At 40.8% G+C, this 17,879-nt stretch overlaps 1 protein-coding gene across 2 annotated transcripts in view; it reads right to left on the bottom strand.

The window, feature by feature from the left end:
* Positions 1 to 17,879, bottom strand: part of MSRA (methionine sulfoxide reductase A) — a 438,742-nt gene that overhangs the window by 129,274 nt on the left and 291,589 nt on the right. For both annotated transcript variants that reach the window (XM_030555194.1, XM_030555192.1), the window contains one exon: positions 3,905 to 4,011. In XM_030555194.1, the coding sequence (XP_030411054.1) occupies positions 3,905 to 4,011 (107 nt within the window). The remainder of the gene's footprint in view (positions 1 to 3,904; positions 4,012 to 17,879) is intronic.

Below are 17,879 nucleotides of genomic sequence, written 5' to 3'. Positions count from 1 at the left end.
CTACATTTCTATGATTCTATGGCTCCCTGAAACCATCCACTGTTAATTCTTTTCAAGGTCTCAGCTGAACCCCTCCTCCTCCCCACCCCCAAAAACAGCTCACTGGCCTGAGTACATGTTCCGTTATGTAGTGAGATAACAAACAAGACAACTTGGCTTTAATTTAATTACAGTGCTAGCAAATCAACGGTGCCACTCACAAATACATTGTTGGTACTATAAGTTTAGTAGAGTGCAGGATACGGGGTGCATCAATGCATATCTTGGAAAACCAAGCAGTATGCTACACATAAATGCCCTTTGACTTGATAAGGTTTATGGAGATGCATCTGACATATGCAAAAGTGCCTCAAGCACTGCTGCGTATCTATTGTTAGTAGAACGTGAATTTATAAGGCAGTTACTGTATATATTTACCTTAAAAATAATGCAATGCAAATCAAAGGGAAAAAAAGGTTCCTACAAAATATCAGAATGGGTCACTGCTTTCTGAGCACAAGAGGTTAACCATAACTACAGTGCTACTATAGATGATATGGCAGTTGCTCTGGGAACTACAGTACATGTTTGTTGAGTAGCAGAGTAATTGACTGACTAGTCACCTTTTTTTGAGTCACCTTCTGTCATAACTTTCCTACTCAGATCTGAACCTTAGAGTTCAGAACATGAGAAGCTAGCATGAAACCTTCAAACTTAATTACCAGCTTGGATCTGATATCGCTGCCACCAGCCAGAAAATTCCAGTGTCTGGCTCACTCTGGTCTCCCCAAACCCTTCCCTGGGGGACCCCAAGACTCAGATGCTCTGAGTCTCACCACAAAGGGAAATAACCCACTTCCCTTCCCCCTCTTTACTTCCTCCCAGATTTCCCCGCCCTGGGTACACTAGGATATTCCCTGCTTCAAGTCCTTGAAACACAAGTACCGAGAGATCAAATCTCTCCCTCCCCTCACCCAGAGAGTATGCAAAATCAGGCTTAGTAAATCTAACACAAAGAGATTTTCCCCCTCCCTTCGTTCCTTAGTCTTAACCAGTGAAAAAACTCCAACAGGTCTTAAAAAGAAAGAAAAAGACATAAAAATGGTCTCTGTATCAAGGTGACAATATACAGGGTCAATTGCTTAAAAGAAAAAATGAATAAACAGCCTTATCCAAAAAGAATACAATTTAACACATTCCAGCAACTACACACATGTAAATACAAAAAAACAATATAAACCTATCGTCTTACCATCCTTGTACTTACAACTTGGAAACAGAAGATTAGAAAGCCTGGAGACAGAGAGATCACTCTCAGAGCCGAGAGGGCCACCAAACCAAGACAAAGAACACCCACCCAACAACTTCCCTCCCTTGACATTTGAAAAATCTTGTTTTCTGATTGGTCCTCTGGTCAGGTGTTTGGTTCCCTGTGTTAACCCTTTACAGGTAAAAGAACATTAACCCTTAGCTATCTGTTTATGACACCTTCCCAGTGCAGAAACAAGCTATGACAGATATCAGTTACATATTTGTGCCTAATTATATTAACACACGAATTATATGCACTTTCCATCTAAAGTAATAGAATTCAAACAAGCTAGATTTTTATAAATTGTGCCAGTAGGAAATTCGGCTGTAGAGATGGCAGTTCACATAGCATTATGTTACACTGTTTTGTATTGTGTTTTTGCGTTCAAGTTAGTAGTGACACTCACAGCTTTGGGAGAGCAAACAGAAAGCTGTAAGACTCATATTGTGATATGGCTCAACTGCTGTGAGCAGAAGAGAAAAGAAAGCAAGTTAGAAAAGGCCTGGGTCCAAAATAACAATAAGGAGCACCAAGTTCTGTAAGGTATATATGAAGAAATAAACTTCAGCAGCCACTTTGTATAGAGAGAGAGAACCTTGGGCGGCTTCAGGTCTATACTTATGTGCGTGCAACTATTGCAAAAATAGGTAGGCAACAGCACACAATTTGCATGCACAGTTACTAAGGTGCTAGCAGCCCTTTGGAAACTGGTTATTTGCATGTTCAAAGCAGTGATTTTCAGATCAGACTATGGCAATTGCATATGCAAAGTAGTTAACTGTATGCGTAATTTTGTGCATCCATGCAGAGTTATAAAATCAGACCCACTATATATATAGCTCAATAGCTACAGCCTCCCATTCGGACTAGCATATACTTCTGGTTTGTTTTTTATTCTTTAACACTTCAGCTCCCTACTGTATTAATATTAAATATTTTTGAAGGACTTCTTGTCTTTCTATCTCATCTATCAGCACCTCTAAAGCACCTATCACCATAATACCTAAGTTCTAGTTCTCCAATATTCTTGTTCTTCAACATAATCATCCTCTAGTGAGGGCCCTGTGTAAGTGACATGACCTTTCTTCCTGGAGGAGAGATGTGAAAGGTCCCACTCTCTGAGCACCACTTGCTAGCTAATCTGCAACATGGCATTATGTCATAATTGCATAATAGCAGATTACGCCATAATTGCCCATTATAGGAATTTTGACACCCTCCTCTGCAGCCTCTGGTTCTGGTCACTATCAAAGACCAGATATTGTACTGGCAAGACCTCTACGCTGATCTGGTAGCAATCCCTGTGTTCCTACATCACAAGAAGCTGGATGCTCTAGACAGAGATGTGGAGTGACGTTCTAAATGCTGTCACAGTGGAGAAATACTGTATGGAGGAAAACTGGAGAGAGAAACCTAAAACATTAACATCATTCTACAGTGATACTTCATACCATCAATTGCAACAGTTGGATTGTGAACTTAGCTTCCACAGAGGGACACCATTTAGGCCAACTGTTCAAAAGGAAACATACATAGTCAACATTTTTCAAAAAAATTCTGGATCTTGAAAAAAAAAAGATTGTCAGATCCTTCATATCAAGAGCTGTAACACTGTTAAGAATCTTTGATAAAACAACAATAAAAAACCAGAGTATTACGTTAGATCATGACTGTACATGATGAAAGTTTGCAAATTAAAAATGGAATAGGCCGACAATGAACATTTCAATAACTGCCTATTCACAACCATGGTGAAAGTATGAAAACTAGAGGGATCTCACAACATGGACATACACATTTAAATAAAGCTGGAGAGTTAGCTTATGTTCTTCAGGAGTGTCCCTTTAATCAGCTTACTATTTTGCAAAGTAGCCTCTTGCTGCCTTTTGTTGATCTGAGTCCTATAGGATCTCTTATGATAGACAAAGCCAGAACCCAAATGTCATTAATTCATATGCCAATGTTCACAGGAGCTGTTCAAGTTCAAAGAGTCTGCATTTTCTCTTTCTCCCTATCTCTCACATTAAACAAATGTTGTGTTGTCTAATGTCAACACAGAGGGTCTCCCTAAGTCATACGATAGACTGCAAGTCTCCCTCAAGTCACACCTGGACTAAGTAGGTATGGAATGGACGGCTGAGTACATTACAGATGCATTTTAAAGACTGAAACACACAATTAGAGATGGCCTTGAGAGGCAGTGTGCTAATCTGGATCCAAACTTCCCCAAATTCCATGAGTGCTTGGATTTGAGGTTTGCTTTGAACCATTATAGGAATAGGGACCAACTGCAAAGTTGAGTTTTGCATAGACGTTCGGTCCCTGGGTTTTGTTTTGGCACATCCACATAGTCTGCATTTTAAGACTAAAACATTGATATTTTCTGCCAGAACAAGTAGCTAAACAATTCAGCAGAAAGCCACCAAGATGATTCACGAAAACTTTTATAACAATTCAAACTTAAAACTTAAAACAAGCACAACATACACTGAATATTGAAAGGAATAATATTCAGCAAACACACAGAACATGAGCTCACCTTCTATGCTCATTCCCAATTTCCCTTCAACTCTGATCATGCACAGGCTAATTCCACATCCTATCCAATATTACCTTTTGATAATCCTCTTTAGATCGCAGAGCAGCTTCCATCTGTTCCTGAGAGAACGTGTAGATGGCCGAGCGATACTGCGTGCCAAAGTCATTACCTTGCCTCATTCCTGGGGAGAGAAGAAGCACAGTGAACCATTAGGATCATGCTTCTTATCTAATAGGATTGCAGTGTAATGATTCAATAGACCTAATTTTAACAGAGTCCGTGCATCTGGACTAGCTGATTCTCTATTTCTCCACAGTCTTTTGTAGGCGTGTACAATTGGTATTTTTAGCAAGTCCATTCTTTTCTTGCTTAAATAGACATGAAGTGATTCTATTTTGATATCTGCATTTAAATGGGATGTACATTAAAAAAAGCATATTATGTTTTGGTAAATCACATAAGCAGTCAAATACAGATGTAAAGCCTTAAAAACATCAATGAGCTGGACACATATTATGTGCTTAGTTCATTTTACTGCAATCAAGATACTCCTAAAATACTTATTTTGCATCATGCAGACAATCATATCTTTTTGGTTTTGACAAGGGCTTAAAAATTTTCCTCAAATGAAGGATTACATTTTGCTGAGGAAAAAGTTTGCAATGCACTGGAAGAGGCTGACAACCCTACTCTGTAACTGAGTGATGTTCCTGTTAAAAAATGTTGATCATCTTGTAAAAAACTGGTACATGTATTATGCTGAGTCATAGCTGCAGCTGGCTCATCATCTCACCTGGAAGTAGGGGAGATGGGAATGCCCCTTTACAGAGAAAGGATCTAGGCTGAACAAACCCTGGAGGCAGAATCCTGTAGGGAGCCAAGCCTGGCGAGAAGGTTTGGCTGGATTTTGTGTTGTTTCATATTGAATTCCTTTTGGGAATAAAACCAAGCACTCAGCATCTTGTCACTCAGCTCTCCATCAGTATACATTAATTGGGACCTGACTGAAAGACAGGCAGTTGGAAGAGGGTGTCAATTAACTGAGTACAGATACACCTGAGGGGCTAATTGGGTGGAAGTAACCCCCCAGCTGGGACTATATAAACAGACAGGAAGGAAGTGCTCAGAAGGAGAGTAGCAGGACTGGCTACTGTACCTTTCTCCCAGTGCGAGTGGGGGAAGCTGGCTACCAACTGTAAATAGGATGTAAATTATGCTCCAAGCTGTGGCCTGCTGAAGGGATATAACAAAGCACAGTGGTGTTTCATGAGCCCCGTAGTTGTGGTGGTCAGTTACTGATGCTGGAAAGGCCTAGTATTTAAGATTTTGTATTAGAGCAAGTAGGGAAAGGCACAAACACCAAGGTATTCAAGAGATCTCCACTGTAAGAGTACCTTTGCAACATACATGCATTAATTTGACAAAGAATATATGCAGAGTAAAGGATACAATGCTAATATAAGACCAAATCCTAGTGGTAGATAGTCAATAACGTCAAGAATTTGGCCTTCAGAGGCTTAATCTTTTAAATGCTTACATATATGAGCAACTTTATTCAGTGGAATAGTCCCTTTACTCTTTCACGTGAGTGGTCCATTCCATGGGGCTAGTTGTGTGAGTAGAGTGACTCATATACATGTTTCAGGATCAAGGTTAGCTTCTATCTCCTAAACTTAAAAATAATGGGATGAATCCTGATACCCTTTCATAGAATCACAGGATTAGAAGGGACCTCGAGAAGTTTTCTGGTCCAGTCTCCTGCACTCAAGGCAGGACTACGTATTATCTTCTAGACCATCCCTGACAGGTGTTTGTCTAACCTGCTCTTAAAAATCTCCAATGACAGAGATTCCACAAACTCCCTAGGCAATTTATTCCAGTGCTTAACCACCTTGTCAGTTAGGAAGTTTTTCCTAATGTCCAACCTAAACCTCCCTTGCTGCAATTTAAGCCCACTGCTTCTTGTCCTATCCTCAGAGGTTAAAGAGAACAATTTTTCTTCCTCCTCCTTGTATCAACCTTTTATGTACTTGAAAACTGCTATCACGTTCCCCCACCAGTCTTCTCTTCGCCAGACTAAACAAACCCAATCTTCCCTCGTAGGTCATGTTTCCTAGACCTTTAATAATTGTTGTTGCTCTTCTCTGGACTGTCTCCAATTTGTCCACATCTTTCCTGAAATGTGGCACCCAGAATTCCAGTTGAGAGCTAAACAGCGCAGAGCAGAGCAGAAGAATTACTTCTTGTGTCTTGCTTACAACACTCCTGCTAATAAATCCCAGAATGATGTTTGCTTATTTTGCAATGGTATTACACTGTTGACTCATAGTTGTGATCCACTATCACTCCCAGATCCATTTCTGCAGTACTCCTTCCTAGGCAGTCATTTCCCATTTTGTATGTGTGCAACTGATTGTTCCTTCCTAAGAGGAGTACTTTGCATATCTCCTTACTGAATTTCATCCCATTTACTTCAGACCATTTCTCCAGATCATTTTGAATTTTAATCTTCCAAAGTACTTGCAACCTCTCTCAGCGTGGTATCGTCCACAAACTTTATATGTGTACTCTCTATTCCAGTGATTCTCAAACTGTGGGTCAGGATCCTAAAGCAGGGTCTCAAATTCAGTTTATCTTAGGGCCAGTGCCAGTCTTCAAATCCTCCCAGCAGGCCAATAATGTCACTGAAGATGGTGTTCAGACAAGAAAACATTTATATTGTAATTTTTATTTCCAATTTCTTAGAAATAATAAAACTGTCCTACAACCTGATACAATTCTTCACCTGTCAGAGAGTTTTTAGTGTTTGCCAGACACCTGGCAATGCTTCAGTTCTGTCAGTTTGTTGATGTTTGGCCTCAGTGACTGAGCAGTTGAAACCTTCAGGATTGCAGCCAGGTGTGCATCAGATCAGTTGTGTTCAGTAGTTTGACTTGTTCATATTAATTGTGGGAAAAAATGATGCTGCCTCCGTGGCTGACTCTGCCCAGCAACTAATGATATCACTGTCCCTCTCCCCCAGCCAATGGGAGCTGCAGGGGGCAATGCCTGCAATAAACATTGCTGGCAGTGTGTCTGCCTGCGTCTCTCCTCCCCGGGCCGCAGTGGGGAGGTTCTTGGGCCGCAGATGGCCCGCAGGCCGGGACTTTGAGACCCCTGCCCTAAAGTGAGTCGTGATCCAGTTTTAATGGGGTCGCCAGGGCTGGCGTTAGACTTGCTGGGGCCCAGGGCTGAAGCCCAAGCCCCACCGCCTGGGGCCAAAACCCGAGTCCCGCTGCCAAGGGCCAAAGCTCAAGCCCAAGTCCTGCCGCCTGTTGCTGAAACTAGAAGGTTTCAGCTGTAGGTGGCAGAACTCAGGTTACAGGCCCCACACCTTGGGCTGAAGCCCTGGGGATTTGGTTCCAGTCCCCCAACCCAGAGAAGTGAGGTTCAAGCTTTGGCTCCCTCACCCGGGGCAGCAGCTTTGGCTTTGGCTTTGGGCCTCCTGCCAGGGGTGGCGGGACTCAGGTGGGCTCAGTCTTCGATCCTCCCTCCTCGGGTCTTGCAGTAATGTTTTTGTCGGAATGAATTCAATGAAGTTTGAGAACCCCTGCTCTATGTCATTGTCTAAATCACTGAAGAAGATATTGAACAGAACCAGATCCAGAATTGATCCATGCAGGACCCGACTTGCTATGTCCTTCTAGCTTAACTGTGAACCTCTAACTACTCTCTGGGAATGGTTTTCCAACAAGTTTTGCACCCACCGTATTGTAGCTCCATCTAAATTGTATTGCCTTAGTTTGTTTATGAGAAGGTCATACAAGACAGGATAAAAAGCCTTATTAAAGTCATGATATACCACATCTGCCACTTCTCCCCTATCCACAAGGCTTGTTACCCTGTCAAAGAAAGCTATTAGTTTGGTTTGACACAATTTGTTCTTGAGAAATCCATGCTGACTGTTATCATCTTATTATCTTTGAGGTGTCTGCAAATGTATTGCTTAATTATTTGCTCCAATATTTTTCCAGGTACTGAAGTTAAGCTGAATGGTCTGTAAATCCCCGGGTTGTCCTTACTCCCCTTTTTATAAATGGGCACTATATTTACCCTTTTCCAGTCCTCTGGAATCTCTCCCGTCTTCCATGACTTTTTTGAAGATAATCACTAATGGCTCAGATATCTTCTCAGTCAGCTCCTTGAGTATTCTAAGATGTATTTCATCAGGCTCTGGTGACTTCAAAACATCTAACTTGTCTAATAATTTTTAATTTGTTCTTTCCCTATTTTAGCCTCTGATCCTACCTCATGTTCACTGGCATTCGTTAAGTAACCTATCTAAACTTTTTGGTGAAAACTGAAACAAAAGTCATTTAGCACTTCTGCCATTTTCATGTTTTCTGTTATTTCCCCCATCCTCATTTCTCAGTCCCTACTCAATAAAATCTGAATAAAGACTTAAGGATTTGACCTAATACTAATTACTACTTATAAGTAATAATTAATAAACTACAATAAGGTTGTTCATCATATATTAAAATATAATCCAATTTTAACTTCCTTATCCCTGCTAAGAAGCATAAGAATATAAGAATGGCCATACCAGGTCAAACCAAAAGTCCATCAAGCCCAGTATCCTGTCCTCTGACAATGGACAATGGCAGGTGACCCAAAGGGAATGAACAGACAGGTTATCATCAAGTGATCCATGCCCTGTCACCCAATCCCAGCTTTTGGCAAACAGAGGCTAGGGACACCATTCCTGCCCAATAACCATTGATGGGCCTATCTTCCATGAATCTATCTAGCTCCCTTTTGAACTCCATTATAGTATTGGCCTTCACAACACCCTCTGGCAAGGAGTTCCAGAGGTTGACAGTGTGTTGTGTGAATAAATACTTTCTCGTGTTTGTTTTAAACCTGCTACCTATTAAAGCAGAACAAAGGCTTTAAAAAGCAGAACAATTAGAAACATCAGATACAGTCTGGCTAAAATATTTCAAGAACTTACAGAGCTAGTACCATTTTAAAGGCTGCCTCTGAATGATGACAGTGAGTATAAATGTAAAGGCTTGAAAAAGTCATGTTTTCAGTTTTTGTTTTTTAAATAGTGGGGGGAAACTGATATGCGGTAATTATAGTCTTCATGGACTGCTTAATATTATATTCTGATAGGTAGTACATATATTCCTCAGTTAATTGGCAAAGTTATGTGTATGAGGATGTTTTAAAAATATAGTGCTGGTGAAAGTGGCAATGGTTAGAGTCAGGCATAGAACAGACACATGCTGGGCAAGTTTCCTCATGCAGCCTACTTTGCCAATGTGACACTCAGATAAAGAAGTCAGCACTATACAAAAATCAATGCAGTCCATGTAAAAATGGATTCAAAACTGGCTAAATGATAGATCACAAACAATAAATATAAATGGGAAATTGTCATCCAATGGAGTTGTTTCTAGAGGCATCAGTAGAGATATGTTCTTGACCCAATGCTATTCAATAACTTTATCAATGATCTAGAACAGTGATTCTCAAACTAGGGCCATTGCTTGTTCAGGGAAAGCCCCTGGCAGGCTGCTTTGTTTACCTGCCGCTTCTGGGCAATGGCGGCTGCGGGAAGGGCGGCCAGCATGTCCTTCAGCCAGCACCACTTCCTGCAGCCCCCATTGGCCTGGAGCAGTGAACCGCGGTCAGTGGGAGCCGCAATCGGCCAAACCAGTGGATGCGGCATGTAAACAAACCGACCCGGCCCGGCCCAGCAGGGGCTTTCCCTGAAAAGCGGTGGCCCTAGTTTGAGAAACACTGACTTAAGGGATCACTGAACATGAGCCTCCTGTTAAGTACTGTAGCTAAGAAGGTAAATGAGTTCCTTGAATGTATAAATAGAGAAATATTAACGAGGGTGGTGTTATTAACTACTTATACAACTTTAGTGAGTCCATTACTTGTTATACCACATTCAGTTCAGGCATTCACATTTCAGAAAGGATGTTAAAAAATTGGAAAGTTTTCGGAAAAGAGCTATATGAATAATTCGAGGACTAAAAGGCATGCTTTATTGTGAGAGACGTAAGAAGCTTAATCAATTGAATTGATCAAAGAGAAGGTTAAAAAATGTCTTGATCACAATCTACAAGTACCTGCATGGGGAAGAGATTTCTGATAGCAAACAGCTCTTTAATCTAGCAGAAAAAGGCATAAAAAGATCCAATGGTTGAAAGCTGAAGCTAGACAAATTCAGATGAGAAATAAGGCATACATTTTAAGTGAGGCTAATTAACCTCTGGAACAACCTACCTACGGATATGGTGCATTTTCCATTACCTGAAGTCTTTAAATCAAGATAGGGTGTCTACCTAAAAAATACCATAATTCAAACAGAAGTTATGGGCTTGATGCAGAAATTATTGCATGAGGTGTTTTGGTTTGCATTGTGCAGGTCAGAGTAGGTGACCACAATGGTCCCTCCTCACCTTGAAATCTATGAACTCAGCTTGCCCTGTACCGTCACCTGCTAGCCCAGACAAGGGCCTCTCCTGAACAGGAATTGTCAGTAGTACAAGCAGCTTTGTAATGTGACCAATATACCTACTAAGTTCTAGATAAGTTATTTTCTCTTGTAATTTAAACAGATTTGTACCTAGGTCTCCAGAGGTGAAAAGTGAATGCCAACTATGCCATGTAGACATAATTCTAAGGTATAATACAGATTCTGTGTATAGATCCACATATCTCTCACGTGTCACTGCTGCTGATATTGTTATTTCTAATGTATTTTATATGTGCAGCCTTTGTTGTCAAGGGAGCATCACTGATTTTTAAAGCCCTTTGGCAACTATTACTTGTTGAAATCCATTAATCCACTGAGTAACAAACGAGGCAAAAAATTCAATTTACTAAACAACTACTGTAGGATGACTGATCTTAAAATCCTGTCTTTGTTTAAGAGAAGATATATTAAATCAAAAAATGATGGAAAATGTGCTATTTAAGTATCCCACAATGTCATCTGTGGTTAACTTTGCTCTCTTTTCTGAGCAGAATCTTAATTGCTTTGTCCATCATGACATTACAGCTCTCACTCTCTTTCTGTCAACATAATAATATACTGTGTATATGTAAAACTTCAGATACGAATTCAAAAATATGAACAATTAATGTAATAGAAATACTAACGCTATTGGAAGAGACTTTGTACTAGTAATTCCAAAGCAGGTCTTATTTTAGCTTTTTTAACGCTCTTTGCCATTGATTCTAGCAACACCAATGCTTTATACATGTGAGATTTAAAATGAGGCTTTGGTTAAGGTAATCACAAATTGAACAGGAGTCAACAATGTGATGGAGTTGCAATAAAGGCTGATACCATTCTAGGGTGTATTAACAGAAGTGTCATATTTAAGACACAGGAGATAATAGTCTTGTTCTACTCGGCACCGGTGAGGCCTCACTGGGAATACTGTGTCCAATTTTGGGCACCGCATTTTAGGAAAGATGTGGACAAACTGGAGAGAGTCCAGAGGAGAGCAACAACAATGATAAAAGGTTCAGAAAACATGACCCATGAGGAAAGGTTAAAAAAGCTGGGTACAGTAACTCCTCACTTAAAGTCATCCCGATTAGCGTTGTTTCATTGTTACGTTGCTGATTAATTGGAGAACGTTTCATTTAAAATCACACAATGCTCCCTTATAACATTGTTTGGCAGCTGCCTGCTTTGTTCACTGCTTGCAGAAAGAGCAGCCCATTGGAGCTAGCTGGTGGGGGCTTGGAACCAGGGTGGACCAGCAGCCCCCCTATCAGCTCCCCGCTCCCCTAAGTTCCCTGTGCGGCAGCCACCCAGCAGGCTATCGATTGCCAGCAGTTCAGCTGTCCCTCCCCTCACTGCTGTGTGCTGCTCCTGCCCTCTGCCTTGGAGCTGATCCCCGAGCCTCCTGCTTGCTGTGCAGGGGAGGGGAAAGAGGGGGGCTAAGGTCAGGGTCCCCCTCCTCCTTGCTCCTGCCCTCTGCTTACTCCATCTCCACAGAACAGGGGGGACACGACAGAACAGGGGGGACACGACAGGGCTAAGGATGGAGGGAGTTTGCTGGTAGCAGCTGCTGTCTCTGCTTCCTGGTCTACTTAAAAAGGCAACCTACTTAGAGTGGTACAGCGTACTTAAAAGGGAAATGCTCATCTCTCTCTCTCACACACACAGGGTGCGTGTTTCTGTCTGCCATGCTGTCTCCCCTCCCTCCATTCGTGCTGCCTCGTAGAGTGTGAGGCAACAATTAACAACAATGGGTTAACCCTTGAGGACTCAGCCGAGTGCTAGTTCATCATTTAGCAGTAAGGCATTCCCAGGGAAATATCCCTCCCTGTGATTCCACCACCTCAAGCTTCACAATCATTATTGCTATGTACAGTATTAAATTGTTTGTTTAAAACTTATACTGTGTATACATATATATAATATAGTCTTTTGTCTGGTTAAAAAAAATTCCTTGGAACCTAACCTCCCCTATTTACATTAATTCTTAAGGGGAAATTGGATTTGCATAACATCATTTTGCTTAAAGTCGCATTTTTCAGGAACATAACTACAACGTTAAGCGAGGAGTTACTGCATGCTTACTCTTGCGAAAAGAAGACTGAGGTGGAAAATCTTCCTCTTTATAATAGACCTTAACACATTTGAAGGTGATTAATTGTTCTCCATATCCACTGAAGATAGGACAAGAAATAATGGTCTTAATCTACAGCAAGAGTAATTTAGATTAGATATTTCTAACTATAAGTGCACTTAAGCTCTAGAATAAGCTTCCAAGGGAATCTCCATCATGGGAGGTTTCTGAGAACAGGCTGGACAAATACCTGTCAGAGATGGTCTAGGTTTACTTGGTCCTGCCTCAGCACAGGGGGCCGGACTTCATGACTTCTCAAGGTCCCTTCCTCCCCTACATTTCTATGCTTCTATAATGGGTCAGAATTTCATTTTAGTTACACCAAGGGGAATCCACAGTAACTTCACTGATGTCAATGAGTTACTCTAGGTTTACAATGGCGTGAATGAAGTCAGAATATGGTCTAACGCTTGTACATGTCAGAAAGCCACTTCTCAAGGAAGCATTCAAAGACAAGGAGAGGCAAACACCCCTTCTTAACAAGTAGTTGTAGTTTCAATGTCAGCCCAAGACTTATATTATCCAATACGGGAAAGTTTATAACATATACAAATATGAAGGTTTTTCCCCACACACACATTTAACACACCCCCATGGACATATGAAGAAAATTCCTAACCACAAACCTCAACTCCTTTAGGAGATCTACACTATCATACTCATCCCCTGTACTAAAGAACAATCTACCTCTCTCAGTGTAGCTCTTCTCTGGCTCCCTTCTAGCTTCTTCAGTGACAATTTTTATCATCTAAGCTGTAATATATCATTTGTTCTTTAAGGCACAGTTACATGTCAGGGAGAAGCTTCATTTCAAAATGAGGAATTTCAGACCTGAGTCTGTAGAACTTGTTGGTAAAACAGAATAATAATAAAATACCCGGGGTAAAGCCATATCATCAGAATACACCTATCACCTTCGCCTCAAGTTCTGATGCCTCACATTAGAGAAAAGCTTGGGAACCCATAATGACAAGCACACCAATGCAAGCCAGCAGTCTGCAAATAAGAAGTAAATTTTTAACAGTGAAGGTAATTACCCATTGGAACAAATCACTGGCCATTTTAAAACCAAGATCGGATGGGTTTTTTTCCTAGAAGATCTGATCTGGTTCAAACAGGAATTATTCTGGGGAAGTCCTGTGACCAAGCTCCCTAGGCAATGCATGGGGAGAATCAGGATTCTAAAAGGGGATTCATAGAAGGCAGCACGCTGAGCAGGGTGCCATCTAAGCTAGCCAGTAAGAAATTCCAAGAAGGGGTGTGTGTCCTAAGGCCCACCTCTTAAAGGGACTTAAGCATCTAACTGCAAATCAGAGGGACACGCCTATGTCCACTTGGGATTCACATCTGTGGACCCTATTGTTGAGCTAGGTATGTGAGCCAGGTCAGTTGTTTTTCAAGAAAAATGGAGGAGTGTCCTAACACCATTTTGCACAGGTTTAGGGCTTTCATACAGGAGATGGAAGACCCAGATTCAATTCCCCTCCTGCTTGAAATGGAAAAGAGATTTGAATGCAGGTAACCCACTTCCTAGGAAAGTAGTCTAACCACTGAGCTATGGGATATTGTAAGGCCAGCCTCTCTCTATCTCTCCTATTGGACTTTTCCACTGCGTAGAAATAATGACATATTCATTGAGCCTCCACGAGAATGACTCTACAGCTCAGAGATTAGGGCACTGATTTGAGAGGTAGGAGACCCACAGTACAGTCTCTCTGCTCCAATTCATAGGTATACACAGTGGCATAGCTTCAACAAGAGACAGTGAGAGAGACCTGCTCCAGACTATTTCACAGCCTAGTGTTTAGGGCACACTCTGGAAAGTGAGAGATCGAAGTTGAAATCCCTTTCTTCCACAACGTCAGAGACTTTTTGATTCCTGCAAGAGAACTATATAATCATTACCACTAGTAGTATCATAGCACCTAGGAGTTCCAGTCATGAACCATGACCTCACAGTGCTAGGCAGTGTACAAACACAGAACAAAAAGTCAGTCCCTGCCCCGAAGAGTGTCCAGTCTAAGACAAGAGATGGGAGCGTCCAGTCTAAGACAAGGACACAATGAGACAATATTGTTCAGCAAAACAATTCCTAGAGCAGATCTTTTAGAAAAACATCCAATCTTGAAAAGGGACCAGAAATAATTCTTTGTCAAATAAAATAAGCTATTATTTACTTTAGAGCACTTACAGCTTTGATATTCAAGTCAAGTCAAGATTATTAATCACAACTTGGCCATAGGTCAATGTGCCAAAACCAAAATATATTACAATAAAATGTAAAACTAATTTTAAAATATTAAAATACATATAAAATAGATTTAAAAGAGCCTAAACCAAGCAAACCATTGATAATCACTGTGCAACTTGTGCCTTTTCCTTATTTTAGTGGCTGACTATACAAATAGAACTTCTTTGACATATCAGAAACATGCAGGGGACAAACTATCAGAGGGGTAGCCATGTTAGTCTGTATCCACAAAAACAATGAGAAGTCCGGTGACACTTTAAAGACTAACAGATTTATTTGGGCATAAGCTCTCGTGGGTAAAAAACCTCACTTCTTCAGATGCATGGATTGAAAATTACAGACACAAGTATAAATATACTGGCACATGAAGAGAAGGGAGTTACCTTACAAGTGGAGAACCGGTGTTGAAAAGGCCAATTCAATCAGGGTGGATGTGGTCCACTCCCAATAATTGATGAGGAGGTGTCCAAAACAAACTAGTGTTTTTTGACTGGATGGAATTTTACACTATATCTGAGATGAATACTCTCCAAAACTCATCTGTCTGACAGGCTGATGCTTGTAAAATCATCTAGATTCTTCCTTGCTTCGGAGAAACGATATGGCCCATAAGTGGATACTATTTTGTGCACCCATTTTCACAGGAAAATGAACACAAAACTTGATGTTGTGGGATCTACTGGAGAAAAAAAATTAATAGCTATTGGCTGCAACAGACTGCATGTTACGTTTCATTTTCCTTAGAAATCTTCTATAAACTCATCTAAGAGAATTACGCCTCTGGCATTCTCGAAGAAGGTTATTTCTTCACCTTTGGCAAACTGTAAGAAAAACTATCAAAATCTTCACCAAATAAAACTGCTCTGTAGATGGCATGCTGCTCTGAGATTCTGCAGAAATCTCTCTGTCTCCTAGAACTGAACACTTAGATAACTCTGATTCACCGGGCAAATCTTGTATCAGGGCAATATATGGTGCATCTCTTAAAGGAGTTTGTTTTCGCCCCAACCACTCCCTGTCTCTGATATATTATCCCTACTTATAAAAAGCTCTGCTTTGTGCTTTGGGTATATGGATTTTGCAAGTGTACACGCATGCACACACATGCACTTAGATATATACATTTGGGCTGTGGATCTGATTATATTCTGGCTTACTAAGCCAAAGAAAATACAGAATGTACTCTGAAGCTGAAGGGCCAGATCCTCAGCTCATGTAAATCACAGAGTTCCATCTAAATCAATGGAGCTATGCTGATTTACAGTAGCTAAAGATCTCAGGGGGGAGGGATAGCTCAGTGGTTTGAGCATTGGCCTACTAAACCCAGAGCTGTGAGTTCAACCCTTGATGGGGGCCACTTAGGGATCTAGGGCAAAATCAGTACATGGTCCTGCTAGTGAATGCAGGGGGCTGGACTCCATGACCTTTTAAGGTCCCTTCTAGTTCTAGGAGATAGGATATCTCCATTAATTTATTTATCTGCTTTGAAACATCCAAAATGGAAAATAGTTATCTGAGAAATATTTTCTTTTACTGTAAAGTGCCTACCGCAATGGGGCCCAGACTCTAGTCAGGGCCATTGAACATTATCATAATAAAATACAAATAATGATAATAAAGACCAGCACCTAGATATCATATGAGCCCATGATCCTGCAATTGAATTTACCCAGGGGTGTGCCCAAGGGCATCCAGTTGCACAATCTAGACCTAAAACAACCGCAGGCAGACAGACAAGTACAGTGGGCATACTCAAAAATGCATTTCATTCTAAGATATGTTATTGGTTCCAGTCCCGCTTCCCATTTGAAAAATGGAGAATTTCTTTAAAATCAGCAGAATCTTTCAAACAGAATGCATTTTTTAAGTGCAACAACTGTATAAGGATAAGGCAGAGCAGACATTGTTTTATTGGCCAAACCAAGGATTTCTTTCAAGAGTCAAGCTGTATCTTGTGACTTTGGAAGTAATACTCATACACCACTCCTTATCGTCTTCCCATAAAGGAAACTCTAACGACGCCATTCTTCAATCTTTCAATTCTCAAAGGATCCCCAGTGTAATGGAGACGAATGACTAAAGTCTGTGACTCTCTTCAGTGCAGCTCACTGAAACTTTAAAGGGTAGTTCATAGCTCTTATTTTCATCATGACATTTTCTCTGTGATTTATAGAGTTTTCTGGAGACATCGTTTATTGCCTTATACTCACAGAAAACTGATATATCGATTGGTCATTTTCCCTTTCCCAATCAATACCTGCTGAGTTAAGACTAATAAAACTCCTTCCTGCAGCTCATCATGTAATTATTTAGCAAGAATCATTTGCACTGTGTCATCCATGACTTGATGTCATCACTCACTATAATGATGATTACATCTACACAGTTTAAAAGTTGCCAAGGGAAACTAAAACTCTAAAGAACACATTATTAAAGGAGGAAAATGGTAACAGGAAGAGAGTTGGGTTACAATGTGGGACTGAGGGTTCCTGATGGACTTCTAGATTCTGGGTTGCAGGGAGGATACATGAAATACAAAGTAGCCTCTTCAGTGTGCTACAGTACATTAATGAGCTGGCATGCATTTAAACTGGATTCTCACACCATCAGCACTATACAAGGCTTACAGAGCTTTCAATTCATATGTCTTCCAGTGTCAAAGACGAAGATGTAGGACAAGAGTTTAGGAGCTGGAATAGGATGGAAGAGAAACAAATCATTCAATTTCAGCCTCATGATTGCACAGGCTGAGAGTATTCACTATCCCAGGGCATAATTCTCCACTTCCTTGCCCAGAGTCATTTGCACATGTGTAAAAGGTACAGGTACAGAATGTTACCAAATCAGAATTGTCCAATCACAGAGGGGGAGCGTTTTACACCCACTTTGCACTCAGATAAATGACTACACAAGGTGTAAAGCAGTGGAGAATCGGGCACTTAAATTCTTCCACTTAGCATTGCGGTAGCACTTGCAATTTAACCGTAATATACTCTCATGGTGGAGAGTTCAAATTAATACATTTATTTATTTGTTTATTTTAGAAAGCAAATGCTCAGTTGTTTTGAACAGTTTATTTAATTCAGCCACTCCATGTTCTTGCATGAATGCTGTGTAGATTCTTGATCAAGCCTTAAGATTTCCTGGCTC

Source organism: Gopherus evgoodei, chromosome 3 (genome assembly GCF_007399415.2).
Source record: "Gopherus evgoodei ecotype Sinaloan lineage chromosome 3, rGopEvg1_v1.p, whole genome shotgun sequence".
NCBI lineage: Eukaryota > Metazoa > Chordata > Testudines > Testudinidae > Gopherus > Gopherus evgoodei.
The sequence above is the reverse complement of the archived record's forward strand: the minus strand, read 5'-3'. Positions and strand labels throughout refer to the sequence as shown.